General features: G+C 38.5%; 1 protein-coding gene across 1 annotated transcript in view; it reads right to left on the bottom strand.

Annotated features, from left to right (window-relative positions):
* NRAP (nebulin related anchoring protein) overlaps positions 1-19,385 on the bottom strand; it is a 46,114-nt gene that overhangs the window by 4,680 nt on the left and 22,049 nt on the right. Inside the window, exons 21-38 of the mRNA XM_064431346.1 lie at positions 18,246-18,344; positions 17,133-17,237; positions 16,579-16,686; positions 15,671-15,982; positions 14,531-14,635; positions 12,382-12,480; positions 10,457-10,561; positions 9,956-10,063; positions 9,393-9,506; positions 7,837-8,034; positions 6,346-6,450; positions 5,227-5,325; positions 4,295-4,399; positions 3,820-3,927; positions 1,942-2,253; positions 1,033-1,137; positions 269-367; positions 46-150 (exon numbers count right to left, since the gene is read on the bottom strand). Of these exons, the coding sequence (XP_064287416.1) occupies positions 46-150; positions 269-367; positions 1,033-1,137; positions 1,942-2,253; positions 3,820-3,927; positions 4,295-4,399; positions 5,227-5,325; positions 6,346-6,450; positions 7,837-8,034; positions 9,393-9,506; positions 9,956-10,063; positions 10,457-10,561; positions 12,382-12,480; positions 14,531-14,635; positions 15,671-15,982; positions 16,579-16,686; positions 17,133-17,237; positions 18,246-18,344 (2,391 nt within the window). The remainder of the gene's footprint in view (positions 1-45; positions 151-268; positions 368-1,032; positions 1,138-1,941; positions 2,254-3,819; positions 3,928-4,294; positions 4,400-5,226; positions 5,326-6,345; positions 6,451-7,836; positions 8,035-9,392; positions 9,507-9,955; positions 10,064-10,456; positions 10,562-12,381; positions 12,481-14,530; positions 14,636-15,670; positions 15,983-16,578; positions 16,687-17,132; positions 17,238-18,245; positions 18,345-19,385) is intronic.

Genomic DNA, 19,385 nt, shown 5'->3' on the forward strand with positions numbered 1-19,385 from the left:
TACAAATTTACCAAGTCAGCTGCCCAAAGGAGAAGGTTCACTTACATCACTGATGTAGAGTGCATTCCGGCGGGCTCGGATGAAATCCGGATGATCAGGAGGCAGGGTGTACCTGTGCCTGTCTTCAGAACCTCCAGCCTTGTACAGCCTCTGCGGGGACAAAAGTCATTGAGTGCAGGTGATACTGGAAGCAATGTCAAGATCAATTCTTTTATGCATCGTGGTACAACAAAAGTTAAGGTCACTTATATATTAGATTGAAACCTACATCATTGCACTGGAGGTAGCTGTTTTTGGCATGAATCAAACTCGGAGAGTCAGCCACCGCAGTGAACTTCAGACTTTCTGGCTTCTGACGGTACTTTGTCTGAAAGGGGCAGGAGGCAACAAAAACAAACAAAGGGAAAAAAACAGGAGATGTTTCTGTTAATGATATATGACAATTCCAGGAGTGTGATAACTGGGGTAAAACATAAAAGACACTTTCCTGAAGCCGCTGTTCTGTTTAGTCCCAGTTGCTCTTTCAGCTAGGGACTCGGGATGCCTTTGTATCAGGCACACAACTTTTTTGTGAGTGTGTCTATGTGTGTGTGTGCACAAAAGACTTCCCACTAAAATTGTCATGCAAAAAGCTTTTGAACACCACACTTTTGACAGCTCATAATTTTTCTCCATTAATGCATGATACTGAGCAGGCAAATGCCCCTTCATTGTGGTTGTCAGTGCTGTATCTTTCTACACAACTTCCATAACCACCTGCTTAGAATTTCATAACGGAGTTTCCTGCATTTATTTATTGCTACATGTTTTGCTTATACTCTTGTGTTTCATTTGGAATGGAAAATATTCAGCAGGTGTCACACAGTGGACTTGTGTCTCCCATACTGCTTCTTGGTAACTTACACCTTGTATAAACAGGCTCCCACATCAAAAGGAAATGATAAGCTACATTCGTAAGTGTCATGTAACGAGGAGCCTTGATGGTAAACAATTCCTACAGACTTGCTATCCCATGAAAGATTTATCAGTTACCTCACTGATGAGCTCTCCAGCCTTCTTTACACTTTCTATCTGCGGAGATCTCAGAGCCATCCAACCAACTCCTTTCATGAAGTTCAGGTCTGATTTATAGCGATGCTGTTAAAAATGAAAATCGTTAACTATCAGTTTTGTATCCACAGCTATTAAGGTTTTTTAAAAAAACTCCCTGGTTCATATTCACATTTTGAGGTTTTTCATTTGCCATGCACATATCAGATCGTAAAGCCAAACTGTTTGCATTTGTTCATTCCACCAGGAATTAAATAATGTATCATATGCAAGTTACAAGAGAAGGCCCCACGAGTGAATTAGTATGACTCAAAGCAGTAAGTAATAACCTGTTTGTACTGGGCGTAAAAGAACCTCTTTTGAAATAATTTTATGAGGTGAGTACAAGTCAGGAATACTAATTATTTTATCTGGTTCATGGTTCCTCGTTAACCCCATTTCTAGGAGGACATATTCTTTACTCACATTAAAGGCCTGCTTTTAGCTCCTAATCTATTAAAGAAAATCAGGCAGACCCAATAAAAAATGAAAGTCAGAAAAGTGCCCACAATCCCAATAATCCTGACTTCACTTCAGAGTCATGGTGTCTCACTGTGTGACTTTAATCCGATTATCCAATTTTCATTTTTGTTCTCCCCTATATGTACAAAGGACATGACAATCAACTAACTCATGTGTGCTGTACATTACTCTGCTAGGCAGTGAGGGTATCAGGCAAAACCATCATCACTATTTATCTGGACCCCGACTCGGGGCTCTAAAGGCAGGAGCCAAGCGCTGAGTTTCTCCCTCACATCCTATCCTGTCCCTCTCTGGGCAGGCTCAGGAGTAGCCTGAGCTACTGGTACAGCTACCTACTGAGGTTGGCAGGGTCCAAAAGAAAGATTTTACCTCACTCTGCAGCATGTGGGCTCTTTTGGCCCACTTCATCTTCATGTCTTCCGGGAGTGCTGTAAATTCATGGAGTCTCTTCCTGTAATCTTGATCACTCGCCAAGGCTTGGGCTTTCCTGGCATGGACAAGATTGACCATGTCCATGGGCAGATGAAATTGAGACCACACGTCTTGGGATCCCTTCTTATACTCTTGCTCACTCTGTAATTTGGCAGCATGCAAGCAGTGCAGCAACCTGGCATCATCCAGAACGCTTCTGGCACCAATGCATTTTCCTCTCTCCATCACAAAATTGTGTTTATATTGGTACTAAAAATTTTAGAAAAAGGGTAAAAGTGAAAATGTGCCAAACTTAGACCAGCTATTCCAAATAACTTAAATTACTAAAACACCTATGTTTTCTGTAAAACCAGTCAAGGTATGTAGCAGTAGAAAACACTTGTTTGAATATCTCATTGCTCTCAAATTTAAATACCACAGGAGCTGCAACATTAAAGTTGCATTTTCTGAATATGCCCAAAACATTGATCATGTTTAACCTCAAATAATGCACTTTTATTATCTCTCTAAGAATTCTATCCCTATCAGAATAGGGAATGAGAATGTGAGAGAAACAAACAAAAGACAGAAGAAAAAGAAATCTATACAAAAGCAAAACACCATGCACTCTGTAGCCTTCAGATTTGCAAATGCCACCCAGCTATTTTAAAGAGTAAATTCAGTTTTCCTGGAAAGAATAAGAACCAGCAACCCCTCATTCTCATCTTAGCTGGGACTATGACTCTCCCTGTGATCTTGCATTTATCCTCTCTGTGAAATAGTGATGATGATGATAATGCTTATTTATACAGCATCAACAGGGTGCTTAGAACTTTAAAGGGAAGGCCTGGGCCCTGAAGAGTTCATAATGTAGTTGAAATGGGATAATAACACTTATCTACCACACAAGAGAGTTGTGGGGATTAAATTACAGCATCTAATGTTTATAAAGTGCTTCCAAGATGAAGGGCCAAATTCAGATCTGCTGTAAGTGGATGTAATTCTATTATGGACTTGTACCCTCTAGAGCAGATCTGAAGCTGTAACCAAAAGCACTCTGCAAAATATGGTTAAGTATATATTATAAATTACAACTAGAAATGGTTGCTTCATTAAACAAACACGTGCAACATATTCATATTTTATCACATTAGAGATAAAGTATGCAACTAAGTACTACACAAAATGAAGACTTTTTCCATCTTTCTAGTATTTATTAAATATCTTGTGAAGGAAGGATGGACTTAGGCTTTCTGAGAAATGGATACTATCATGTCTGAGTGTTTTGCATATAGCAATCCAATGATAGAATATTTATAAGGATAAGATGACTTGTTTCTTCTGTTTTAGAAGTTACAGGGATACATATTTACAGTAATTTTCACTGATTTTTCTTCCTAACCAGGTAGGGAACTTCTGATTTTTGGAGATTCAAAGAAAGCTTTTTCTGATTTCATTTCAATTTGGAAATACTAAATACTTCCAAAAGTCAGCTCAACACAGAGCAGACAGAGTTACTGGACACTTTATAACATGAGGAGCTAATTGCCTGAAAAAGAGCAGAATCCTCTTTCTGTTTGCAAATACTTTAATTCATTTGCTATTTCCCACTGGAAGATGTTTAACCTGGCTTGGTTCCCGATTAGCAGCAATTCTTCCTCTTCTTTTTTTCCCTAATTCACACAAAGAATCTCATTCATAAGTAATATATTCTGTCTCACACTTGTCTCACATGGTTATGGAGTTGCTTTAATTCAGTAAAATCTGCTTTAGACATTGTTTTACATGAAGTTAACAGAAATTAGGCAAGAAGGGAGGTTGAATCATTCAACTCACATCACTGGCAATTTCTCTGGAGGCCCTGGCAGTCTGGAACGGGAGTGCTTCCATTGTCAGCTTGTAGCCTTGAGCACGTAGATTATGCCAAGATTCTCTGTATTTTGCCTAAAGTAGGAAAGGCACATGTAGACTGCTGCTTTACTTTTAAATGCACAAAGGAACAAACAAAGGAACCATCTTTCATTTGTTATTCTGTGTTACAGTCTCATTCTTTATAATCAAAGGATTTTTTTTTTAAGTTATCTTTGGGAAATCCTACTAACTCAGACAAAACATGTCTCGTTCTTTATGTAGATTTAATTTACTCACAACTGTGTATATGCTAATGAAGATATAATTTGATTATAATCAAATCAGGGAAAGCATAAATAGAATAGATCTCAAATTTCCTCTATTTATTCATCTTCCTTGCCACTGCACAATTCATCCTGCATCTGAAATAAGTTGTAAGAAATACAGAACAAATTCTTACATCACTGAGGTTGGCTGCATTTATTCTAGCCCGAGTAAACTCTGGCAGACCTAGTGTTGGTGTGTAGTGATGCCGACTGTCCTCTCCTGCTGCTTTGTACAGGCGCTAGGAAAGAGATCAAAGAGACAGCAGAAATTAATTTTCTCTCTTGTTTCAATAATACAACAGCAGTACTTAAGTTGTTAATGATTGTGACAACTGTAGTCAGCCATCATTGAAAATAGCTGAGGATATCATTGCAATTGCAAAGTTTCTTTCTGGGCATAAAGATGTGGGGCTTTTGCCAGGTATAAAGGACATTTACACTGATTTTTATAAATATATGATGATCCCAAGTCACTACATTATCAGTCTTGCAATGTTACATTCCCAGCGAGGCAAAAGTAGACCTAAGAATGTCAAGGGCATCATGAATGTATGTGAAATAAAAAGGCAAGTATTTCTTGGGATATTTTCTAGCTTGAATTTTTTCTTCAAGTTATTATATATTATTTTGATAATTTTTCTATAGGTTTTGCCTTGTTTCTTTCAGAATTTAGAAGAGTGATTCTTTTCTAAAAAAAGAAAAGGCTCTTTGAAAAGCCCTCAAAAGTGGATCATTTATGCAAATGAGCTCCCTCTAGAACACCCCACCGTCCTGATTTTTGAGTCTCTGTTTCATGCAAAAAACTTGATAATGGAACTCTGTTGTTTGGATACTATTTGGATGATACTACTACAGCTTTTTGAAAGAGATTGAAGCGAAAATGGTATTAAATGCTTGGGGGGAAAAAAAAAAGTGACCTAACTGTGAAAAAGCTCAAATCAGTGATGCTTTCTCTTTTTTTGATGCATTTTGCTTTCAGAACAGGGTTGTCTCTTTCCCAGTTCTCCATCCCCAGCTTGCTGCATTTTGAAAAGCATATTTTCTGATTCACGTTAGGAGAGCCTACCTCATTAGCAATCATATTGCTGAATTTTGCATGATGGAGGCCAGGAGAGTCTGTCACCGATGTGTACTTGAAGGAATGTGGCTGCTGACGATATTTACTCTGAGTTCACACACAAAGAGAAATGAGCAGAATAAGTAAATTGCCTTGTCAGATAAGGGATTTTTTTCCAATTCTAATGGAATTCCACTGCTTCTTGTGCTTAAAACTCTAGTTTGTCTATTGATCCTTAGACTAATTTACCTTTTGCTATTCTGAGTTAGGTGCATTCAAGTTTCATAGGGAAAATGAAAAGTAAATAAGGACTAAGACATGAAAGAAAAGTGCTGCCGTGCCAAATATGCTGAAAAGAGTAACGAGATTATTTCATCCCTTGGTGTCATTAACCCAGGGTAGTGAAATTACAGCAAAGGCAATCCAGTCCAGAGAGAGAAGGAGCTGCACAAACCCACTGGATATTTCTGTGAGGAAAAAAGGTTCCACCTGGCCTCTGGCCTGATGTCAGAATTGTTAACAAAACAACTGCAAGATCACTGGAGGCAGGCACTTGTTCCACAGAACACAACTTCTACTTTTCCTCATTTCACATCTATATGAATACAGGCAAAAGACGCAGGATTTGAAACTATGAGAGACTGTACGAAAAGAACATGACCAATGAAATGAAAGTCCAGTTACAGAAGGAGAAAAACAGCAGCACACAAAAGCAGCAGGTGAAAAACAGACTGATTGTAAAACAGGAGTAGAGATGAGGACCCTGTAATATTCTGGGCAATGCACAGTTCATTCTAATTTTGGAGAAATAGTACAAGGTACTTATTACAGATAGGCACAGCTTTATTTTTAGTTGAAAAAGCCCATTTAAATTCCTAAATAAGTAACATAAATACCTCCTGGGTCTGAAACAGGGGAGAAAAGACTTGCAAAATAAGTTAGCAAAGTTTGCAAAGCCTAAAACCCCATCAGATCCAACCATCTGCAGTTAGGACACGAGTGGAATGATCAAACGCAAGGGGAGGGAGTCTGGTATTATCCAGGAGTCACTTTGCCAGCCCAGTCTAATAGAAAGACATCTGGCAAACTCTTGTTCATAGTGGAGAAATCAAAACCCTCTTTTGTTACCTCGCTGATGAGTTCAGAAGCTTTCTTCTTTCCTTCAATCTCCAGGGCCCCTGGGGTAATACATCCAACGCCTCGCATAAAGTTCATGTCAGACCGATATAAATTCTGAGGAAAACCAAGCAGAAGTAATTATGAGTTTGCATTTGAGATGCCCTATATTTATTCACCCAAAAATATGCAATAACTCCATTCAATTTAGTATCTACCACAGAGAGTTGGTACACATTGCCCTAAGATCTTGTGTTTATGAATGTGTCTATGTGAATACAGCCCTGACAGATCTACAGCACAGATGCAGGATCCTGAGGACGACTGAGCCCCATGAACACCAAATGCTGCTTCAAATTCTGTCTTCCATTTGTAACCTTGAAAAAACCTTTTTTAGGTACGTGGATTTTCTTCATATATAATACATAAATCACAGGTAGATATTATTGATTTATAAATATACATAAAATAAGACCAGTTTATAAAAACATAAGAAAATATGTTTTTTTCTTTCTCTTTTAAGTAAGAGAAACTGCAGACAAACTAGCCTTGATTTTTAACAGTTCTGAATGGTCATAATATAAGCAAGGATCACTAAGGAAAAATAGCAATGAACCACTGCATACACATCATTGAAATATTTTCCAGATCACCAAACCTAGCAGTGACTTCCTGTAAATATTAATTTTTCAAAAGTTACCAGTAGGTTCCTGATAAATACACTACAACAATATTATTTCATAAAGAGTAGGATGAGGAGTAGGATGGATGGAAACCTGCCTTAGAATCTCTGATTAAGTGTATTTCACCTAAATTAGGGCAACACAACTGGCATCTGATGTTACACTTGTTTGGACACAGTCTGTCATCTCTAAGTCTGTTGGCTGAAAGTGTTAAGGTGATATATAAAAGTATTTTGTGGCCAGGTATGTTTTTAAGATAAAGCCCCCCTGCATTGTCTGCAGGGGCAATGCCATCTATGAAAAGCTCTTTGCTTAAGGCTCTGCCTACAGATTTGTAAGGCATTATTTCGTTAATTTTACTCAAGGCTATGTAGGGAGTTAAGCTCATCCTTAGAATTTCAGTGGATGTGTCTTGGGCCAGAGCTTGTAAGTGTCTCACAAATCCAGTCTTTCTTGTGAAAGTACACATGAAATTTCACCCAGATCCAAAGCAAGTTGTAAATACCAGTTGATAAAGGGTTTGCATTGTTAGAAAGACCTAAAAAAGGGTATTTTTACCAACTGTCCAATCATCCTCACTTGCAAAACCTTCTCTACCCAATCATTAAAGATTACTAGACTTTAGATGTAGTGTGATCACACACATTGTTCCACCGTGTGGTAAGATAAATGTCTAATTCCTATACATAATCAAAGGGGAGCAGCCATTGTTCATCCCTCAGCTCTGCTCAAACACATGCTGCCAGCTGCCACCAGCTGCAGCAGAACTGTCTTGCACCAGAACCAGCAGGGAAACCTCCCTGGGACACTGTGCAGTCACCTCACTCTGCAGCCTGTGTGCGTTCAGGGCGCAGCGCAGCCTGGCGTCGTCAGCCAGAGCCGTGTACTGGTGGAGCAGCTGCCTGTACTCCTGCTCGCTGACCAGAGACTGGGCCCTCCTGGCATGCACCAAGTGCATCATGTCCAGAGGCAGGTGGAAGTTGGACTTGGTGTCCTCAAAACCTTGTTTGTATTTCACCTGTCAAATGATAAAGGGATCACATAGGTATCACGGCAAAGTAATTAAAATTCAGGTTTTGATCATAAGAGACATTCCCCATATTTCTTCCATTTTGCAGTATAAATTATTCTTTTTTAAAACATGTTCCCTAACTTGTTTAACCATACTGTGAAAGATCAATAATTGTAATTAAAATATGTGGCAGCCTATACTTCATCAAAAAGTAGCCATCTATATTATATTAAATTAAAATGACATTCTATATTTCATTATAGAAATATTCATTTTTATATTCTGCATCTATATTCATTTTTTGTTAAAACTTGATACATTGAATCTATAAAATTAAGCATACTGGCAAGAAAAGTCCTAATTTACTGCATTTTTACAAAGTGCCACAAAAAGAGGCAGCTACTGCCTGAGAAAAACATGCAAGCAGCCTTATTTATATTAGAATTAGAAAAAACCCTCAGGTCAAAATATTTGTTTTGGCCAGTTCAGTTTCATAATTCTAGACTAATATTTAGTGCTGGGTTGTTTTCTTTCACTTCTTGTCTCTGTCCAAGAGAAGAAAGGTGCTGAAATCTTCAAAGAACTTTTTTCCCCATAACATTTCCCAATCAGATTATGCAAATTTGAGATGTTCAGGCTGTTCATCAGGATAATGAACATCCAGAGCTATTGGTGGTCATCAGATGACTCAGAGTAACCTGGCAGATGGATGAATTCTTCAGACACTTTCTAGCTGTTTGTCTAAGCCTGCCATCACTACAAGACCAGCACTTCTGAGAACAATGAACACAATCCCATATATTTCACTGTTTTCTGGAAGCCACAGTCTTCAAAATGCACTGAAGAGTTAAAATTCTTATAAGCAAACAACAAATGATGTCATTCTTAGCACATGTCAAGACCAGGTAGGAACCATTCCCCAAACAAAAAAGTCCAACTTGAAATTCCATAAATTCATTCATCCTTCCGTCTTTCAGAAAAACAACAAATTGAAAATCAACACTGAATACCTAATTTCATTTACTTCTGTACAAAGACCAGTGCTAATTCTCAATTAGTGCCTCTGAGTGATGTTTTCAAAGAGTAAAATATTCTGTGGTAGGCAGCAGTGGTATGAAGCAGAGGAATGTGGTAGAACACAGGCTTCTTTTACTGCCAAATGAACATTACTGTAAATAATGTAGAAGAATGGGAAGAATATCACAATTATATTAATATATCTAAAAAGTTGGACAGAAAGCCTTTAGTTTAAAACAAGTAGGCTGTTCCACAGCTAGTCCACAGCTAAGTGCATCTTCCTTGAGGAACTACTCCCAGCTAGGAAACCAATTCAAGAATGCCCCCATCTCCTTCCTTGTACTTACATCACTCTGCAGAGCTGTTGCACGGACTGAATGAGCAATACGAATGTCACCATCCAGGCCACATGACCCAGCCATCTGCCCTTTCATTTTCTGAAAGGCCTCCTTATATTTGTGCTAAAGAGAAAGGAAGAGAAATGTGGATAGGAGTGAAGAGAATGCAGATGGGAATAAAGAGAAGTATTAGTCCAGCTGTTAAAACCTGAACTAAAGGGCTTTCATAAGATAGTCAATTCTGACAATATTCAATATGATAATAAATCTGGATGAAGATTTAGTGGGTTCTAGGAAGACCTCACCCAACTGCAATCCCTGTGACTGTGCAGGCACTGCAGCAGGTAAAATGCTCAGCTTTGCTTTCACAAAGCTGCCTTTGCTTATTTGCCAACAACACCTCACTGTGGCTGCACCTCCAAAAGCAACACTAACTAGTCCAAGGCCAGATGTCTCCCAGAGGCAGAGCTGGCTGGACGTGCTCTTTCCATGTAGAGTCACTCAGCAGGGCAGATAGAGTCTGGAGTGACTGACATGTCCTACTGGACAGTATCAGCAGTCGGCTCACGTACATCACTTATGATTTCACCCGAAGCCTTTGCTGCCTGGAAGGGGATGGCATCCAGTTTCAGCTGATAGCCACCATCTTTCATCCTTCTCCAGGACTCCTTGTAACGAGTCTAGGAAATATGGAACAGAAATAAAGAAGAGTTGCTGTTCAGAGGGTTGACATCACAGCATTATTGAAACCCTAGAAATGTTACCAGATGAGTTTCATTCTATTCTAATGCAGAGGCTAAACACAAATGAAACTATCAATGCACAACAGGAATTACTGCAAGACAAATGTCCATTATAAAAGAGTATTTATTTGATCATTCTTAATCTTTCTGTGTAGGTGAAGTTGACTAAGAAGTTTAATTTCCCACCTTACTTCAGAAATATTTAGACTGTAGAATGATCATATACAGGGGAAATGAAAGAAATCTAGTATGATTTCCTATTCAGGACAAACAGTGAAGCACTACCAACATTTCCACTTTCCTTTAAAATATGAAAGGTCAGGTTTATACCTCACTGATATTCATGGCATTCAATTTGGCCTGCAGGATTTCAGGAAGATCTGTTGTTGGTGTGTACTGATGCTTTATACTCTCTCCATGCTCCTTGTACAGCCTCTGCAAACAGAGATGAATTTCAGTAGCAAGTACTCTCTACATGTTCAATCATTAGTTCAAACAAAAACATTAACAATTAAGTTTATGGAAAGCAAACACTACAGAAAAGCAGCAAAGGCATTAATAAATACAGGTAATGTATCAGTCAAAATGGATTCAAAAGGATTTGGGATCTGATATACTTATCAGCTAGAGTATGCTAGAGGGGAACTCATTGAAGTTTTGAGTGTGTAAATCAATGTATATGAAAATTCAGATATTTGAATATTAATTTGATAAAACTTCTAACATATGTGGATGGGGAGAAGAAAAATAAACAGTGGTGATTGAGGGTGTGCAGCAATGAGTAGCCTAATAACACTTTGAAATTCCACAGAAACACAGGGAGTTGAAGATCCCCAAACACCTCTCCAAAGGTGAGAGATTTTAGCAGATAAATGGGATGGTAATTATCTGTTCAATTACTTCAAATTTATTTCCAGAGTTAGTAGCAAAGGGGTGCTCAATAGTCAATGGGAAGAGATTGAAACACCTCAGAAGGTGATTTATCCCATCACAGAAGAGGTGTCTGTGTGTGCCACTCACATCAACCCTTGGAGGAAGAGCACAGAGCTGGCCCAGGACCAGATAACTTTCAGATGTCTGCAGACAGGTAAGAGGAGTTCTCTGCAATTAACTGGAACTGGAACTTCCCCTGCAGTGGCTATGCAGAGTTCTCCATCTCATATTACTTTTCTTTGCTAGCCCAGTTTTCTTCTTTCATTGGCACCATAACTTTCAGATGGGGACATTTTCCTTCCTTGGCCCTAGATGTGACTCATGTCTGCAGCACCTGACTTGCCTTTCCCAGGATATTACTTCTGCGGAAGGGTTCGAGACCCTCTAGATTAGAATGGACCCCTCCATTTCACCTGTCTGACACTTTTTTAGCAGCTGGGCCCACATGTATTGCAGCTCCATAAGAGGAAAATTAATGAGAACTCCATGTGTGAAGAAGTAGAGCACCAGACTGATTTTGACTGCAGCTCAGTGAAACAAAATTACTTATATTTATCCTGCCTGAGATGTAAGCCTTTTGGATCTTATTAATTAAACCAAAGGCACAGACACCAAAAGTATTACAATAGCATGTGTTTTACACAAAGTCTTTCATCTTCTCCTTCACTTTAAAAATATCTATTTTCAAAATAAAACATCCTCTCATGTTTGAAACTTGTCTTTTTTGAGTGACTTTTACTTATTATTCACTTCTGTATTATCCCAGTTAAGTCTACAATATTTTTAAATCGCTCTTCTATTAAAAATAAACATGTTTAAACACCAAACAGCCTCAATTCCTCCCTTTAAGGTTTCCCCTCCTGGATTTCTCTCTCAGCAGGATGACAGCTTGAAATAATTTATTTTTCCTTCCTTGTCATGCTGCCTTATGTTTTGTTTCCAAAGAATATACAGAAACTGAAATTTGAAAGATCTGTTTGAAAGGGGGAAAGAACCCCAAACATGTTCTTCGTTAATGAATATCAGAAGGCCAAAATTCTTTAAAGGTCAAAGGTCAGCCTTACTCCTAAATTTTACTTCTGAACATAAATGGTACAAAAAGTGCTTTCTGTATGAAAATCCCATTGACTTCTGTGGGATCTCTTCCCAATCCAAGTTAGAAACATGCTCTTTATGGGAGAGCACCACACCAGAATACAGAAGATTCATGGTTCCAAAGGATAATCTCAGAGAAAGAAAGAGAGAGAAAGCCAGTGCTTCAATCAGGTCGTTCAAAGAGGATACCACTCTTATAATCATAATGTATATACATTATAACTTACATCCACAGCCTGGTTATAACTAATTCTAGCCTGGATCATCTCAGGAGTGTCTTTAATACTGGTAAACTTCAAAGCATATGGATGCTGACGGTACTTCTTCTGTTGAGCAGAAAAAGATCAAAGCTGTGAATTTTGTGCTGCTCTTTCATGCTATTTGAAAGAGAAAAATCATAGGTTGCTGGAGATTAGAGTGAATTTGTGAACATAATTATTATTCCTCTTTCCTCATCTTTATGTCCTAGGTACTTTCAGATTAATATTTGTTTCAATTCAACAATAACCTTTTGCCAATTAGTATTAATCTTTAAATATAAGAAAAATATTTCAAAATCAGGTTCTGCTTACCTAAATACTCCAGAACTCAGGATTTTAAAATATTTTCTACAGTACTTTAAATAGAGTATGACCAATTGTATTTTTAATTTACAGTTCCTTTAAGCAAGAAATTATAGACAATTGTAGTACGTTAATAATGGCAACTATTTAACTTATTGGTTAGGGGTTTAGGTTACCTCCTTAAACCTGCAGCAAATCTGTGAAGTCCTTGACACAGCACCTAATTGTTATGGCATATCTTCTAGATAATGTATTAATTTTTCTTGCTCTTAAGGACTCATAGTAGCTCTGAGAGCTTCTTGATCCTGTTATATATACATAATTAAGGTGCAGGCAGTTCAGTGGAAAAATCACAGTTTTTCCATTTGGCCAGGTTACTAAAAGATTCCCTTCATGCAGGATTTGATTTAAATCCATCAATACCTTTATCACTTCTCCAAATAGCACATACTAAATTTTCCAAATGCCTGAGACAAATTAATGGCTTGTCATTTTCTTTAAACTGAGCTGTGACCCACAGAAGTTCATTTGAAGCAACATCTTGACCCTTCAAAGACTAAAAATACCAATGTAAAACACATAAACACTTTAAAGTATTATAAACTTATAAGTAATGTTTTGGTTTCCAAAAGTAATATCTTAAAACTGAGCAATCTTACTGAGTTTAACAGGGAACAAAAGTGGTTTATGCCTTGTCTTAATCAAATTTGGAGACAAAACAGAGTTGACCAGAACATCTCTGGAAAAATTGCTGGAGATTATATCCTGGCAATTGTTTTTTATCACTATTAGAAGGACTGGTATGTAGGAAAGGACAAGGCTCATAGCAACCTAACATTACTTAATACTCACAAAAAGGTTGAGATGAGCAGCCTTGGGGGTCAAATTTCTACTCAGCAGTTTTCACTACTGAAACAGGCAAATGGAATACCCAAATAGAATTCACAGTTATGTTCCAGCTGGCATTACTGTAGCAGCTTTTATAAGGCTATTTTGCTTGACACTAGCTGAGGATCTCATTTATTGTGTGTAAAAAAAATCATCCTTCTTCACAATGGATGATTACAAGGAAGAAAAAAAAATAGTGTTAGCAATCAGTCAGTTGTAAAAGGGTGACTATTTTTCTGAGACACCACAGACTGAATGAACACATGATTCTTGCATCATAGTTATTGAAAAATCACAGGATTCAATCTCTTACAGCAACAGATTTGGCCAGCAAGACTACTCTGAAATACTATGAACCTTTTAACCATTTCCACCAGAACTTCATTTGAAGGCCTCATGGGACAGGCTCAAAGTATTGTAGAGTCTGACTTGTCCTGTAAGTGATATTGGTTAAGGGAGAAATAAGGATGAAAACTATTTGGGCTGATAGATAGCTACAGACAGAGATATCTATATGAATTTCAATAGCTAGCATGAACACATATGAAAAACGAGCAAGAAGGAAACGTGTATCTGTTACAAAAGAAGGTTCTGGGTCCAATGGCTCCATCTTTTCATCATCTCTCCTGTTTTGGTTCATTAAAAAGGTAGGCTAGTGGGTAGCAATTGAGCACTGTTTGATTGCCATTATTATTCATAATATCATTTGTCACCTACTTTGTTTTTGCAAAGGCTATATGGACTCCTACTGGTATGTGTTTGGTATCTGGTTTCCCTCTAATTACCAGTCCTATCCCTGGTTTTGAGGGCTTTCATGTGGTATGCCTTTTTCTTTCCCCTTTGAGTGGAAATTATTTTAATTTTATACAGACATTTTGCACGCATTATGCAGCAAATTCTGTTACATGCTGTCATGAAATCTCACCTCACTAATGAGTTCTCCTGCCTTCTTAGCCTGTTCCACATTTAATGACCCAGTGGCTATCCATCCAGCTCCTTTCATCCAGTTCAAATCTGCTCTGTATAGGTTCTGACAAAGAAAAGAAAATGTCCTATTGTTGGTGTTCATGGACTTAAAATGCCATTAAAGGATTCAGACATCTCTGGAACAACAATGAAGTCAAATTAGTGCCTGCTTTTGTTTTATTCACTATTGCACAGTTGCAAGGAAAGCAAAAAAAAATACAGAATGAAATAGAAATATAAGGACTCGCCAGCACTTGTGCAATATGCCTTGCAAAGTAATTTTTAAAAGTAGTCTACACCTTATTGTTGTTTGCAATTTTTGCTCTAACTTCAGTTTTATTGCGTATGGAGCACTCTTTAAAAGATCATCTGTGACTTGGAATTAAAAGAAGATGGCACTTAGCATTTCCCAAACCACACCCTTTGGTTTTACTGGAGAGAAAGCATTTTGGTTTGTTTGTTTTACCACGTGTCTTTAAGGAAGAAGAGTACAGGAGCACTTCTCACTTTCCTCACAGAATCTCTCCTACCAACAGCACTGCATTTCAAATACTTGGCTGTAAGTCAGGTTTCTCAAAGGTGTCACAAAGGTTTCAGCAGCCATACTTCAGCAAGGCCTGTACACATTTCTATCTCATTCTCCTTGAAAACTTCTGACTTACAACCTCAGAATGGAAGCTGTTTACAGTATCAGACGGTTCATCTGATGGTTACATGTGGTCTCCATATGGAATTTTATCACCAATTTTATCACCATACATTATTTAACCTCCTTGCACATTAGGAAACAAAAATAAATGTATATCATATAGGAATCCTAGTGTTTTATTAGCATTTGAAGTAGGCTTTGAAGAAGCCATGCTCATAAATGGAGTTATAACCCTCCTCCTCCAGAAACACTGCACAACTTAAGTATACCTCTTGAGGAGATAAGTGGTTAATAGTTATTGTTAATATTCACTGTTTAATAGCCGAAAAATTAGGTGCATAAAGATTTCATGGCATTACAATCATAAACATCTGAAGAAAGTCAGCCCTAAGTGGGGCTGAGAGTGGGCAGGATGAGAGAGGGTTGAAACAGGTGAAGCTCTGGACTTACATCACTCTGCAATCCGTAGGCCCACTTGGCCCATGCCACTTTCCTGTCAGTAGGCAGGGCTGTGTACTGGTGGAGAGAGGTCTTGTATCCTATATCTGTGGCCAGATTCTGAGCCTTTTTGGCATGAACAAGGTTGACCATATCCATGGGGATCTGGAACTGACTCTTGGTGCCCTCAAAGGCCTTCTTGTACTCCAGATCACTCTGCAACTTTGACATCTGCAGGGAATGAGCCATCTGCGAATCTTCCTCCACAGCTTTTACTCCAATGAGCTTACCCTTCATCTTCTCATAACCCTCCTTATATTTAACCTGTGAAGAAGAAAACAGACCAAGAGTAAATGATTTAAGCTGCCAAACTGACAGCTCTACTGGGAGTAAAGCTGGGTCCTCAATACAAGCAAGAAAAAAGATCATTTGCAAAAGAGAACTAGAATGCCTTAGAAATTAGTGTCAATAAAGAACCAGCCCTTTGTTGATGACAATAATATGTTCACAAAAACCTGTGAGAAATATTTTCTTTTTGGTTCTCTCTAGGAAAAACAACATTCTTGAGGCACAGAGGTCAGAAAGTTCTTTCAGGAGTTTTCTGGCCAGGCAGAGATGTATTAAGTTATGATGTTTCACAGATTTCCACTTCATTTTGAGTTCTAAAATTCACCCTCGGGTCAAAATGAGAATAGGAAAACACAGTCAGCATGTGGGGAAATCTCTGAATTGCTCAGAGCAAACCTTCTGACTAATTACAGAATGCCAATCACCCAGGCAACTCCTCCATCGCTCCTTAGCATGAATCGAGTGAGGGTGGCTCAGGGCACTGAGACATATGTGACACATCCCCAACACTAGCAGCAACCTGGACTGTCAGCTGTCCAAAGAAAAAGGAGGCTGATAGAGACCATACTCACATCACTTGCCAGATCCCTCTTTGCCTTAGCTGTCAAGAATGACAAAGCATCCAAACGAAGCACAAATCCTTTTTCCTTCTGCTTCTCCCAGCTACTCCTGTAGAGTTTCTAAAGAGATGACAACAGCACAGTTTCTCTATTACTATCAATCCTTTCTATTTCTTCTATAGTCACAGTGAAAGCTCTCAAGTAATGAGTCCCTCCTGCACTCCATGCCCAGAAACAGTATCACTACAGATCAGATACCGGTGCCCTCCCTTGAAAATTCTGTAACTGTGGTTACTGCAACCCCAATATCTCACTGGTTCCAGTGAAACTGTAAGCATGCCACTTGCCTGGAAGCATGTCAAAAATGCACAACTTCAAACTCTAGAAGTGGCAAGTCTTCAGAAAAGCAGATGTAACCGCTATTTATTTGGAGCATGGAATTAAATTTCAAGTTTTTATATTTAAACATGAGGACCTTATCTGAGAAAGAACAAAACTTTTATCTACAGAACAATTATTTCACAGCAGCTGTAACTATTCACAGGAGTGAAGGAATCACATAGTACCTCACTGATATTGGCAGCATTTGCTTTGGCCAGCATGAAGACAGGATCATCTTTGCTGATGGTGTACTGATGAAGAAACTGCTCTTTTCCTGACCTGTAGGCAACCTGTTCACAGGAAGCAAAGCAGGGTCAACAAGCAGTAGTCCACATTAATGTTGAAGGAATAGTGGTTAAAACACCCCAAATATCCAAGGATTTGTAAGGGTTAACTTATTTGGGAAAGTTGTTCTTTAGCATCTTGAACTTTTGTGTTAAATATGGAGTTAAAAACTGACCTACAGAGTCAGGTTGACTAAACTACTCATGGTTAAATTTCAAGGAAGCTGTGAAACAGCACATCTATCAGGATACTTTATCTCCCAAAGTTAGCTACTTATCTTGCTAAAAAACTGACAGCAATTCATAGTCTATACAAAATGCATGCAAGAACATATTTCACCCAGTGTTAAACTGCAGCTACTTCTTGTAAATGGGACAGAGAAACAGAGAATTCCAGGCATGAAATGAAGAACACTAGCAATTGAATCTGCAGAGAACATTTGTGACCTAAATGTAATTGCTGACACAATACTCCAGTGAGGACTAACATTACAACTTTGAAGAAAACATCAAGGACCTTTTATGATCTGAGTAGAAATCATCCTCATTTTATATCCCAGGGCTACAACAGCAGAGAAATGAACTGCTCTGTTTTAGCCCATGAAGTTCTTGGAGGAGCTGTTGAAAAACTATGAAAATATGCCTCATTCACAAAGTGTTACACTTCTTACATCCCACAGAAGAAGTCCCTACTATAAAGCTCAAAATCTATGGTTACTATTCTGTTTTCAGCACACACAGAAAGGCAGCTTGTCCAGCACACAAGAGATAAGCACACAAGAGACTCCCAATGGTGCTTGATTTTTGTTGCTGTTGTTCTAGTTCAAGGAATTCAAGGAGAGAATTAATCAAATAAACAAATAAAACCCCTTACAATTAATCTGAAGAAACTTTATATATTGAAAGGCTTCATGACTGGGGGCTCTCTTACCATCACACTGGTGTACATGTGTCAGGAATGACCACATCATGGCTAAGCTGCTTGCAAAGAGACAAATTCAGTCAAGGACTTACATCACTTTGAAGTTCCTGGCTTTTCTTGGCGTGCTTGATCTGAGAACTGTCAGCCACACTGGTGAACTTCAGAGCATCAGCCTTCTGCCTGTACTTTGTCTACAGCAAATTAAAGCAAGTTACACAAAATTTTCTACAGTACTTGCCCTCCCCCAAAAAAAGGTATCACTTAAAAAAATACATGAGTGATAGAGCCAGAAGTGTCCTGTAAATTCCCAAGACAGTTTTAGCACAGGAATCAACAAGGTAAGCTTCCAAGCACTACCCACTGCTGGTATTTTGGGGTGAGGAGGGCAGTGCACAAGTGTGTGCCAAATGCACTGCTGCTGACGCTGCAGGCATGGATACCTTTGGTGCCAGATGTGCTGTCTACATATCTTACAGGACCTAGGTGTAACAGTGAGTGGTGTTCACGACCTGGGTATGACTTAAGTCAGGACCCAAGAGAGCTGATAAGCCACACAGTCAGTGTTACAATCTCATTTCCTTACAAGAGTCTCCTCAAGCACATGCATGCGTGGTTCAAATCACTGAACATATGTTACTGAGATATTTTTAAATTATTAAGGTGATGATAATTAAAGCGAGCTATTTCAGAGTCCTGAAATTAACTTGAATTCAAAATCTTCCCCATCGTCTCAAAATCTTCCTTTTTTCAAAGCAGAGCTAGGCATAGACATTGCAGTCAAGGCTTTCTGGGATGAACAGCTATGGGACACCTCCACAAGGCCCAAGTCTCAGATGTGGGAAAAATACTGTTCTTTATTCATCCTCTGGTGCCAGCACTTATATAAAATCCATTGACAAATGTGCATAGAGACTAGTATTTTTAGTTTGGTAAATAAGACTGTCCATAGTTTCATTCCATTTTGCATTTTTGTTTTACATCTGAAACAAATTGAAGTGAATAGAAAACTTTAATTTACTTCATAAGGCTTTAGAACAGGTCTGTTTTAAGTTAATGTCTTTGCCTCAATCTTTTGCACCTCTCATTTGAGAGCGAGCTAAGCATCCTTTCTTTCCTTGAGATAGCACAAGGAAATGCAGGACTCTGTTTGAAGACCACAGTGTGACAGGGGAGACCAAGCAAACTCTTGTACACTTTAATTGAAATCTTATTCTACCAGTTCAGTCATGAAG

This window comes from Passer domesticus, chromosome 8, assembly GCF_036417665.1.
Source record: "Passer domesticus isolate bPasDom1 chromosome 8, bPasDom1.hap1, whole genome shotgun sequence".
NCBI classification, from domain to species: Eukaryota; Metazoa; Chordata; class Aves; order Passeriformes; family Passeridae; genus Passer; species Passer domesticus.